Source organism: Zerene cesonia, chromosome 26 (assembly GCF_012273895.1).
Source record: "Zerene cesonia ecotype Mississippi chromosome 26, Zerene_cesonia_1.1, whole genome shotgun sequence".
Taxonomy (NCBI): Eukaryota; Metazoa; Arthropoda; class Insecta; order Lepidoptera; family Pieridae; genus Zerene; species Zerene cesonia.
Window position 1 is genome coordinate 6,661,400 of NC_052127.1, and position 12,180 is coordinate 6,673,579.

A 12,180-nucleotide genomic window follows, 5' to 3' on the forward strand; every position below is an offset into this window, starting at 1 on the left:
TGTTCTGGACGGTGTGGGGCGGCGCGGCGGCGGCGGTGCGCGCGGCGGCGCTGGGCGGCGCGGGCGCGCGCGCGGTGGCGGCGCGCCGGCTGGTGTACCCGGCCGCGCTGGCGGTGGAGCCGGCGGCGCGCCTGCTGTACTGGGCCGACGCCTACCTGGACTGCGTCGAGCGCGCGCGCTACGACGGCTCCGGCCGCGTCACGCTGCGCAAGGGCTACTCGGTACGCGTCACTCGATATAATTATGTCCCGCAACTCATTAATACTCTTCAAAGAACTTGATGCGTGTTGAATCTGCGAAAGCCTTCAAAGATACGTGTATTATCCTTCTGATGGTATCCGAGAATTATAAAAAGGAGAAACATAATAAAATAAGCTCTATTTCCTTACTTTTACAATCGAACTTTACACTTAATACATTGAATAAAAAAACTATTAGAATATCTTTTTTCTACCAATTTATTTGTTAGTCACATTATGGCTGGTCTATCTTAGTATTAATGCTAATATTCTGTGTACCTATAGTGAGGTTTCGCTATACGCGATAAAAGCTCTTCCAAAACTTTCTATTTTTTTCTACCAGTAGTTTTTTACGGATATTCATACGGGATACGGACTTAAGCGGGTGAAACCGCAGGGCGCAGCTAGTATTCCATAGTTAAACTATGAAGGGATTTTACAATTTGGGCTCGAAGGACTTTTCAAAAAAACGTAAAAAAAGAGACAAAAAATGTAGCATTTTTAGAATAACATTGTTATTGTTAGCTGGCTAGATGGATTATATTGCGTTTATACCGTGTAATAAAAACCTTACTATTTCAAATCTACTCATAATTATGTATAAAATATTTAAAGTTCAAAAAATAAATTGTATATAACACTTAAAGTAAGTTATAATTGTTTTCTTTTTTATATGTTCTACGCGACTTGTTATATTGTTGATAAGCCAATACGAAATTTTTCATCGGCGCACCCAACGCTCGCAGACGCAGAAGCTGCAGCACATCTCGGTGCTGGACGGGCGCGTGTACCTGCCGCTGTGGGGCGCCAGCAGCGTGGTGTCGGCGACGCGCGCCGAGCGCAGCGCGCGCCCCGCCCTCGAGCTGCGCGACCGGCCCACGTCCGTGCTGGTCTTCCACAGACAGAGGCAACCCACAGGTAACAATCTAATTAAATTAACAGGTAATTTCCTTAGTATTTCATAGACGGTATTTTTATTATATCTTGTTTTATCCTACCGTAGCACAACATCCGTGCGCCGTGAACAAAGGCGGGTGCGCGCACCTGTGCATCACTGCGTACCGTAACGGCACGGCACACGCGGAGTGCTTGTGCAAGCACGGCTACCGCCTCGTCGGCCACGGGGACTGCGAACGTGAGTGTTTTGCTTTAAATGAATAAAATGTTTTAGAACTTGTCTTGTTGTTTTTGCTCTCATTAAATATTGGGGATAGAGTATCGTGTATCGGTACGGCTTTTCCGTCTAATATATCTGTTATGGATGCGTTCTATAACCAGCTCTCTTTTTAGTCTACACTAATGATCTGCCAAATAAAAGTGTTGTAAATGGAAAAATCTACCCACACGCAGATGATACGGCGATAGTGTTGAGTGGGAATTCCTAGATTTCGGTATTTAACATGGTTTAGTTAAGTTTTTCCGCATTTTCTAATTGGTTTATAACTAAGCTCCACACTTTGAATATTAAAAAAATCGACTACATGTGCTTTTCAACTATTATATAAACACTCCTAAACAATCTTAATCTCTAGCAATGTGACAAAACAGATAATTAAAATTAATACAAAATATATCGGAATCATATTAGATCACCGCTTATCATACCATTCACACAATAACATTATGTATGAAAGCACACGGAAACTCATCTGGATTTTTAAATCTTTGAAACATATTACTTCACATAATTTTAGGAATCAAATATACAAGTCGCCGGTACAATCTATCTTAGCTTAAGTAGCCCTGTCTTAAACAAGACTAAAATCATGGAAGTAGAGCGTAGAGTACGACCATTTATAGATTAAATCGTAACGACGTAAAAAAGTGATCATAAACTGGATAAAAACACAAACATAAAAACAACAATAACTTATAATTTTTTTTATTTTATTTAAGTTCTGTATTGTAACATCCAAAATGTATAACTTTGATTACAAACACACATACACAGTCATACACTTCAATTTGTAATGGGGTTTCAGGTGTGGAGGTGGACGAGTGGCTGCTGGTGTGCCGCGGGTCCCCGCCCCTTGTGCAGAGCGTGCGCGTGCGCGAGGCGCGCGGGGCCGGCGGGGACGGCGGGGGCGGCGGGGACGGCGGGGGCGAGCCGGCCGCGCCCGCCGCGCACGCCGCGCGACCCACCGCCGCCGACGTCGACTTCGCCACCAACATGCTTTACTACTGTGACGTGCACAGGTAACATTACTTATTATGTCTTCAAACATATTTCCAGACATTTTATTTTACATAGTGAAAAAAGAAACAGTTACAAACTAACAAAATATTAACCGAAGTATACCTACAATCTGGTAGGTATGTTCCAGAAAAATCGAGCACATGCATTTTATACCTTCTGAATAGCGTATTTTGTTTTTTTAAGTAAGCGAGGACCATATACAGTATCTTATTTCTATTATCCATAATTAAATTTAAGAGAATTAATGTCTCACCTTACTTCATAGTTTATATAACGCTTTCATCGATACAGAACCTTAATAATTTCGACAAATATGATTCGAAGTAGGTTGCGAACTTCATTGACACGTTGTAAGACCGCTCACACATTGGCACTATGCTGGGCTTCGGGCTAAGCATATTAACCCAAGTTTTTTTTAGATATGAAATAGTTCGTCAGAAATTCGACGGTAGTGGTCGGGAAGTGTTCATCGGTGAAGACGTAGACAATTGTGAAGGCTTGGCTGTCGACTGGATAGGTAAGTTAAATTTATGATATTTATGGTGGTACATACATAACTATTGGTTATTAATAATTGGTATGTCTTACATAAATAAAATATCAATGCCACAAATATTAAAAATATTTCCTTTAGGTGTTTGTGACTTCACATCCGAACACAATTTTAAACAAACTTTCATGCTTATATACACTCGCGTTTAGTAATATAGCGAAAAAAATGATTAAAATAACGATGGTTGTCAGGGCGCAACCTGTACTGGACGGACGACGCGCTGGGCCGCATCAGCGTGGCGCGCCTGGACTGGCCGGCCGCGCGCGCCGCGCTCGTCGACGAGCGGGACTTCAACCCGCGCGCCATCGCGCTCGACCCGCCCAACGGGTCGGTGGATAAATATTTATGAAATTCAGCGTACACGATATAAATATACCCATACGCAATAATAAATAAGTGACACGTTACTATGAAATAATATTCGTTTATGCGTATGCGCATGCATATGCGTATACGTGTATGCGCATATGATATGATAATTAGCAATTTTGATATAATGTATTTCTGTTTTTGTCTTTAAAGAGTGATGTATTGGAGCGTGTGGGAAGGAGCAAGCGGGGGGCGCGGGCGCATCGAGGTGGCCAACATGGACGGCTCGCAGCGGCGCGTGCTGGTGGGCGCGGGACTGCACTGGCCCAACGGGCTCGTGCTGGACGCCGTGCGGCAGTATCTGTACTGGTGGGTGTGGGTGCGTGTTGTAGCGCGCTGCCAGGGATGAGACCACACTCGGCTGTCTGCCTACCACGTTATTTTATTTTATCACATTCACATTTCCAGGATACTATCACTGAAGAAGCAAACGTGTTTATGAAATACGGCTTTTAATGTTTTTAGTTTTGATAATGATTGTTTTTATCCTGACGAGATTATTGAATCCATTAATCATAATACCATTATCTATCCATTTTTATTTTTCCAATGCGCGACAGGACTCCATAACTATTTCATAAGCAAAAGAGTATTTGAACAGGTGTGACACGTACCTCAACAAGATCCAGCGGCTGCACGTGACGGCGTCGGGCGGCGCGGCGGCGGGCGCCGAGCCGCAGCTGGTGCTGGCCAGCACGCCGCAGGTGCCCATCTCCAAGCCGTACGGACTCGCCTTGTATAACGGTACATAAAGAGGCAACTTTATACTTTAGTTAATGTATGTGATTAAAATTATATATTAGTAGCTGCACGCTCCAGCTCCGCCCGGATAGCCATCTATCGTAATTGAAATAAGATAAACTTCCTATCTTTTAAGTTGGATCGAGCTGCACATGGTGTGCAAATTTGATTAAAATTGGTTGACTAGTTCAGGTGTCTATCGCGGGCAAACAACTTGACACGTAATTTATATATCTATTAAGATAGATTATACTTATAAATAGATTCGATTTAGAAAAAATGTGTTTTTACAACAATAATTAATTGTCAAAAAAAAAACGAAGTCGCCTTCTGTTTACGACCTACCGTCATTTGATTTTATATTTTTGTTCACGCGAATTGTGATATGCTTTGTCATCGTGTCGTCTTAGCGTTTGAATATTGCACACATCTATTACGATCTAAAATTTGAGTTGAAAATTAATAGAAACCTGTGTTATTGAAAGAAATATGTATATTGCTCATTGTTACCATTCAAGTTGAAGTAAATAAACAGAAAGTTCATATGTATGCAGTTTATCATTTAAATTGGTTAACAAAGAAAACATAGATGAAAGCCATCAGCGATATATAAAGAGGGAGTGTTGTTCACCTTCAAATTGTCACAACTAGACCAAATCCAATTAGGACCAAATGGTAGGCAACTTTAAAAAATACCATAAATCTCGTCATGAAAAGTTTAGAAGTATCAAACACAAATAAATACAGTCAAATTGATAACCTCCTCTTTTTTGAAATTCATATTAAAATTTTGCCACACATAGATAATTAAAAGCATACAATAATTTATTTGATGTTGATTAAATTGTACACCTACTGGTAGTTTTTTTTTTATTCTTTAACTGAGGTAGTGCCATTGGAATTGAACGTGTATATACCAAATTGTATACCTGCTATTGGTTGCAACTTCTTTCCGAACCGGTGGTAATTGGTAAGACTATGTTAGAGCGATTTAAAAGAGTTCTTCCACCTCTAATATTAAACCAAGTCATTGAAGGTTTCTTTTATGTAGGTATATTGTCTATCTGTTTATTAATCTATTATGTTTTATTTTAATTCCTTTTTTATTTATTGATATAAATCTAACTAATCTAATTTTATGTATTTATATAATTAATATTTGAATACGTCTGCCGCTCCAACTGTCACAAAGAGGGGCCACTGAAATTGATTTCAGCTGCGTAGGCTGAGTGGCTACCCGATTTTAAACGATTTTTAAATAAATTTATGTTTTCTTGTTTTTTTGTGCTGTTTTGTTTTCATTGTTGTTTCGTGTTGTCTTTATTGTTTTGTTTAAATTGTAATTTTGTGGAGTAAAATGAATGTTTCTTTCTTTCCTTCTTTCTAAGTAAAAAAAGTATTTAAATATTATTTATTTGTATATTTATGTGATATTATATAACTTGCTGGCAGGTGATGTTATGTGGAGCGAGCACGGCACGGGCTGGGTGCGGCGGCTGGAGCGCGGCGCGGTGCGGCCCGTGCGCCAGTTCCCGCCGCCACTCTACGACATACGCCTCGTCTCAAAGAACTTACGGGAAAGCCGTTAGTTATTCTATTATAGTTATAAGTAATTGACGATTTCAGATTCACAAAACAGTGAATATTAGAATCGAAATGAGCTGAAAATTATTATTATTTTTATTTATTTAGTATTTTGGAGCAATGTAGCAAATATACAAAATATCTGACTGTTCCCTAAGCAAAAATGCAGTAATAATGTAAGTTCTTGTTATAATTGTATTTTTAACTGTTGGTCAGGTGGCAACGCGTGCTCGTTCGCGAACGGCGGGTGCATGGAGGTGTGCCTGGCGCGCGGGGCGGGTGCGGGTGCGGCGGTGGCGGGGGCGGGAGAGGCGGGGCGCACGTGCGCGTGCGGCGCGGGGCGCGCGCTGGCGGCGGACGGCCGCTCGTGCGTCAACCGCACCGCCGCCGAACCGCCGCGCTGCCCGCCCGACCACTTCCACTGCGGCCGGGGGTTAGTTCGCCGAAACTTTTCATTTATGTGCATTGCTTCTATAGAGGCCATCGATATCGATATGTATATATATATTATTGTAAAACAGTAGAAACATGTACATTAAATATATATTTAAATATATTGAAGACTGAAAATCAGCGCTTTTTGGGGGTTACAGCCCGGCAGCATAGGTGAGTCTGTCCCGATTGTCATGTTAATTTTTTCTATTGTTTTCTTTCTTTCATATTTAATGTACATGCTTTATTTGTATACGCTAATCTCCAGATCTTCTGGACGGATTTGAATAAAAGTATTATTGTTGTATAAATATACAGTATGGGCAACATATTGGCCATAATTTATTTTGTAAACTGGAGCACCTGATGCAGACCGCAACGTACCACCTAAACTATAAGAGACTTAAAAATTTCGATAACCGATACTGTTACACTGTGGTGAGCATTTTCTGCTGAGAGTATGAATTTCAAGATCTGAAACGCCTAAATCTCAAGTGCCTATCTACGCACAAAGTGGCGGACACCAGCTAGTTTAAAATAATTTGCACTATTAAAAACATTTAGTGGTTTTTAGCTAGAGCGTGTGTTTATACAGTTACAGCGTGTATCTTTTTAAATTGAATGACGAACGATGTGTTTTGCGACATAGACGTTGTATTGACGGATCGCTGGTGTGCGACGGTGACGCAGACTGCCCAGATGGCTCCGACGAGGATTCTACGCCTGGTGGCCCCTGTGGTGAGAATAACTCAACTTTCTCATTCGACATCATCATGTCAACATCTGTCATGTCTGTATTTGTTTTAAATTACTGAGGTCCTATAAGCTGATTTCAATTAAAACAGTTTTTTACTTGAAATTTAAACTTCTAAATACTAATAATAATGAAACATTTTATATTTCCCAGCTAATGTGACTTGCAATGAGGACCAATACATGCAATGTGACACTAACCGCTGCATTCCCAAAAGCTGGGTCTGCGATGGACTTAAAGGTCAGTTTAAAGTAAATCGTGTTTAGAAACTGGATTACTTAAATAATTTTACCTAAATGTCTTTATGCTCTTTTATCTGTTATCGTTATATATCATTCACAAGATGTGTATCATGACTAGCAACACTTGACAAATAAAAATTTGGACAGAACTATTATGATGAGTGAGCTGTAATAAAAGCTAAGGTGCGTGTGCGCAGACTGCCGCGACGGGTCGGACGAGAGCGGAGCGTGGTGCGCGCGCGTGGTGTGCGGCGCGGAGCAGTTCGCGTGCGCGCGCTCGCGCCGCTGCCTGCCCGCCGCCTGGCGCTGCGACGGCGACGCCGACTGCGGGCCCAATGACGACAGCGACGAGGCCGATTGTGGTAGGAAAGAAGAAAGAAAGAAAATACATTTATTTCGATGAAAAATAAAAAGAAAATATTTTTTTATACCAATACCAGCAAAATGGCAGGCGATGCTCTTAAGTAAAAAAAGGACAAAAAAAGTATATGCCACTGCTAGTCCTTCAAGTGTACATCCTGTACTCTGCCGGCAGACTCGGCGTCGTGCACGGGCGTGATGTTCAAGTGCACGAACGGTGCGTGCGTGCCGTGGGAGTACTACTGCGACGGGCACGCGGACTGCGGCGACGCTTCGGACGAGGTGGCGTGCCGCTCGCCCGCGCGCGCCTCCCCGCGCCCGCGCCCCCCCTCCGCCACGCCCTCCACCGCGCCCTCCGCCGCGCCCTCCGCTGCGCCCTCCACCGACCGTGCGCCGCACCGCCCGCATTCGCACTAGTGAGCGTTAATATATTTGATCACTTTGTTTTACATCTACTCATTTATGGCGTAGCGCAGCGAAGCTTTTGTTGAAATTCATTAATATTTGTAATTACGATTAATTTCAGCCACTATCACGACTCAGATCGCGGAGGACTGTGTGAAGAGCACGAATATCAATGTACTAATATGGAATGCATTAGAAAAGTGAGTTAATATGACATACTTTTTTTTTCTTATATTATGATCGTTATGAAAATATCTCTATTAATCACACGTATAATTTGCAGGAATTCAGATGTGATTCACGTGTAGACTGTCTGGACGGGTCGGACGAGACGGACTGCGGCACACTTACTACTCCACCGACGAGCACGAGCACTGCACGCAGCAGCACGGCGGCGGCGGAGGGGGGCGCGGGCGGCGCGGGCGGGTGCGACTGGCCCGCGCTGCGCTGCGACAACGGGACGCGCTGCGTGCCGCTAACGGAGCTATGCGACGGGGTCACGGACTGTGCCGATGGCGCCGATGAGGCGGATCGCTGTGGTTAGTAATATCGGACGCCGCAGTCATTCTTTATTTTATTTATTACTAGCTGTGACCCGCGGTTGAAACCGCGTAAGTCCGTATCCCGTAGGAATATCGGTATAAAAGTGCCTATGTGTTATTTCAGTTGTCCAGTTATCTACGAAGCAAATTTCATTGCAATTGGTTCAGTAGTTTTTGCGTGAAAGAGTAACAGACGCACATATACATATGCATCCATCCTCACAAACTTTCGCATTTATAGTATTATTATTCGCCATAATAAATTGGGACTACTCAAACGCCTCCTATTTGTTAAAAAAAGTAAGTTTAAGTCGATAAAACACGAATAAAACACGAATATGACATTTTCTAAAAAAGATTCCTAGCTAGATCGCCCCCGAAACCCCCTATATACTAAATTTCATGATAATCGTTGGAGCCGATTCCGAGATTACAATTATATATATATATATATATATATATATATATATATATATATATGGCTCGTTTAAAGGTATAAGATATATACAAGAATTGCTACAAGTTTTGGCTAGGCCTCCTATTATTTGCTCACCGTCTTCGACTCGAATAATAATTACTTTATTATTCGATTAATAGTCGCAATGCGGCTTCTCATACTTTTGACGATGAATTAACTATCAGCACAACGTGTGTAGAGGTATGTAACCATAGACCTGTGCGTGCCCAGGCGAGCCCATGTGCGCGGTGTCGGGCTGCTCGCACGCGTGCCACCCCACCCCCAGCGGGCCGGCGTGCTCGTGCCCCGCGCCGCTGCACCTGCAGCGCGACCGCCTCACGTGCCGCGCCGCCCACGTGTGCGCCGACTGGGGCGTCTGCAGCCAGGTGACTGCGATGTTTGCGAATGTTACTTGCTAGGAGAGAAAAATTGAGACCGAGAGGGAGAAAGAGAAATCGTTATTTTCATTTTTATGCTTATGCGTTAAAAACAAAACATACACTTTACCTAAAAATATATGTTTAGACATGTCAACCGCAAAAGAACCGCTACCGCTGCACATGCTACGAAGGGTATCGACTCGCCGATGACGGTTTCACTTGCAAAAGTACAGGTAATATAAACACTTCGTCAATTATTATCGATGTATATATAAAGAATCGAAATAAATTATTAAAAAAAAAAGAAGGTTGGGAACATGCGACTTTAGCATAGGTATAAAGCTATGTGTACGTGCGTGTGGTGTGCGCAGAGGCGACGGGCGGCGTGCTGGTGTTCAGCAACCGGCACGAGGTGCGCGCCGTGGAGCTGGGCTCGCTGGCGTCGCGCGCGCTCGTGTCGTCGCTCAAGAACACCATCGCGCTGGACTGGCGCCGCGCCGCCGGCCGCGTGCAGCTCTACTGGACCGACGTCGTCGACGACAACATCTACCAGGGCACCATCGTCGACAACGGTCAGCGCCTTCCCATAAACAAATATCACCCTACATCATTCAATATGTATCCTCGACAGTTCGAAAGACGTATGCAATAATAGAAGTATGTTCGAAAGTTATCACTGTTAATCAGACGGCTGATGAAGCTGAAAAAGATTTGGTTTACCTTAGTGACATTGCTCGGTTGTGGCCGATAAAATATACAATATTTATATTTGACAATGATTTTTGATTATCGAATAAATTATTATTTAGTCGAAAGTTTTCGAGTCAGAGAAGCCTTTATATAATTTTAAAACACTTCTGCTCTTTTAATAGGTTAAAAAATATAATAATAATTATAATTAAATAATGCAGTCGCCATCGAATCAAAGCCGACGTCATTAGTCCATTCAGATGTATATTAAAGTGTATATAATATTCTATGGTTCAGATACACTAAACTTTTCACCATTATTAATTTGCTTATACATATATATCCAATGTTGTTTATTCCTTGACAATAATAACTAAATTTCAGCTCTAACCGACATAAAAGTGGTAGTACAACAAGGATTGTCGACTGCGGAAGGCCTAGCTGTGGACTGGATCGCTGGCAATTTGTACTGGGTGGAGAGCAGTCTGCATCAGATTGAGGTGAAACGAGAATTCATTGCGATTTATTTATATTTTTATAATCTTGCTCCGTAGCCGTGACCATGATCGTGGACAAAATCATAGTCACAATCGGACAACATTCAATTCTAAGCGTTGTATTTTATGATAATATAATAAGCGATGTATTTTGTGATAATATAATAAATGGATAGATAATGGGTGAGTGTCTGGTGATCTGCATTACAAGCTATTGCCTATCGCAGACACCAATCCTCTCTATTTTTCTTAAATGTATTTTTTTGTAACTGTAGTTGTAAGTTTGAAGAAAATAAATATTATTATAACATTCACGCTTATATTTCAAAATAATAATCGGTCATAAATAATAGTTATAATGGTTTTAGCTGTGGATTAGTACTACCGTTTCCATTCATTTAATATAATTTCTATGGTACGTAACAAATAGAACCAATGACTTGCAGGTCGCTCGAGCGGACGGTCAGTACCGTCGCACGTTGATTGCAGGCGACATCGATAGCCCTCGCGCTATCGCACTCGACCCTAGAAAAGGTAATAATTGTCATTATTGAATCGAAGATTTTACTTGTAATAACTCTTTTTGTATTTGTTTATTTGCTTTATAATAATTTGAAATTGATATTTTACTTTATAAAATTAAGTGGCTACGAGGCCATCTACTAGACTAGACTAGAGTAAACTAGACTAAATCATAATTGCTTAACGTCTGCTTAGACATTGAGCGTTTTTGGAAATTCAAGGAAATATCACATACACGTTGAAATTCTTTGAAGTTAGAGATATGTAATTAAATTAATGGGTTACCGATTAAAAATTTGATGATCATTTCAAAGTAAAAGTAGCAGAACGCCATAAAGCCATGTCATTTCTGGAAATTGGGTGTAACGGGACGATTATTGTAACAACGCAAGTCACACGAAGTGAAAGCGGGAAAGCGTCGGCATGTACGGAGAGTGTCGTTGGCAGGCTTCCTGTTCTGGAGCGACTGGGAGCAGAGCGCGCCGCGCATCGAGCGCGCCACGCTGGCGGGGCGCGCGCGCCAGCGCGTCGTGCGCGTGGACGCGCTGGCGGCCGGCGCCTGGCCCAACGGCATCGCGCTCGACCACCGCGCCGAGCGCCTCTACTGGATAGACGCCAGGTGCGCGCCAGGGCCCGCCGTGTGTGCGCGTCGCAGGGCCTACGAGTGGATTCATTGTCATTCATTTCATTCTGTATTTTGACCATTCGAAAGCGCTTCTAAAATAAGTAGGATTGCATAAGTTAATGTTTGACATTGTATTTATTTATTTACTTATTTGTCATTCTCTTATAGAATTTAAAAATCATCTCATTCTTGTATGTCATAAATTTTTATTCCACCGTATGTGCCGTATGTGATCACATCATTTTTCGTTTTGATTTATTTTCTCTTAAAATATCTTATACCTTTAAACGAGCAATTCTTGTATATATATATATATATATAATTGGAATTTCGGAATCTGCTCCAACGATTTTCATGAAATTTAGTATATAGGGGGTTTCGGGGGCGATAAATCGATCTAGCTAGGAATCTTTTTTAGAAAATGTCATATTCGTGTTTTATCGACTTAAAATTATCGACTCTTCCTGACATCTATTGGCGAATAGTAATACTAATACTATTTTTTGACGAATGATTAAAGTTCCAGCAGATGGCGTTGTTAAGCAACGAAGTCAATGAGTGTTTGCTTTGAGGTTAGACTAATTGTTTATA

The 12,180-nt window shown here is 42.0% G+C and overlaps 1 protein-coding gene across 1 annotated transcript in view; it reads left to right on the forward strand.

Moving 5' to 3' along the window:
• Window positions 1–29: 29 nt before the first annotated feature.
• LOC119837221 (low-density lipoprotein receptor-related protein 1-like) overlaps window positions 30–12,180 on the forward strand; it is a 16,133-nt gene continuing 3,982 nt past the window's right edge. The window contains exons 1-22 of the mRNA XM_038362748.1: window positions 30–221; window positions 986–1,157; window positions 1,243–1,374; window positions 2,222–2,435; window positions 2,856–2,953; window positions 3,181–3,316; window positions 3,512–3,667; window positions 3,960–4,102; window positions 5,552–5,683; window positions 5,900–6,116; window positions 6,765–6,853; window positions 7,023–7,109; window positions 7,309–7,473; window positions 7,647–7,887; window positions 7,998–8,076; window positions 8,160–8,415; window positions 9,107–9,261; window positions 9,401–9,488; window positions 9,627–9,827; window positions 10,330–10,445; window positions 10,889–10,976; window positions 11,412–11,583. Coding sequence (XP_038218676.1) covers window positions 2,410–2,435; window positions 2,856–2,953; window positions 3,181–3,316; window positions 3,512–3,667; window positions 3,960–4,102; window positions 5,552–5,683; window positions 5,900–6,116; window positions 6,765–6,853; window positions 7,023–7,109; window positions 7,309–7,473; window positions 7,647–7,887; window positions 7,998–8,076; window positions 8,160–8,415; window positions 9,107–9,261; window positions 9,401–9,488; window positions 9,627–9,827; window positions 10,330–10,445; window positions 10,889–10,976; window positions 11,412–11,583 — 2,645 coding nt within the window. The 5' untranslated portion in view covers window positions 30–221; window positions 986–1,157; window positions 1,243–1,374; window positions 2,222–2,409. The remainder of the gene's footprint in view (window positions 222–985; window positions 1,158–1,242; window positions 1,375–2,221; window positions 2,436–2,855; window positions 2,954–3,180; window positions 3,317–3,511; window positions 3,668–3,959; window positions 4,103–5,551; window positions 5,684–5,899; window positions 6,117–6,764; window positions 6,854–7,022; window positions 7,110–7,308; window positions 7,474–7,646; window positions 7,888–7,997; window positions 8,077–8,159; window positions 8,416–9,106; window positions 9,262–9,400; window positions 9,489–9,626; window positions 9,828–10,329; window positions 10,446–10,888; window positions 10,977–11,411; window positions 11,584–12,180) is intronic.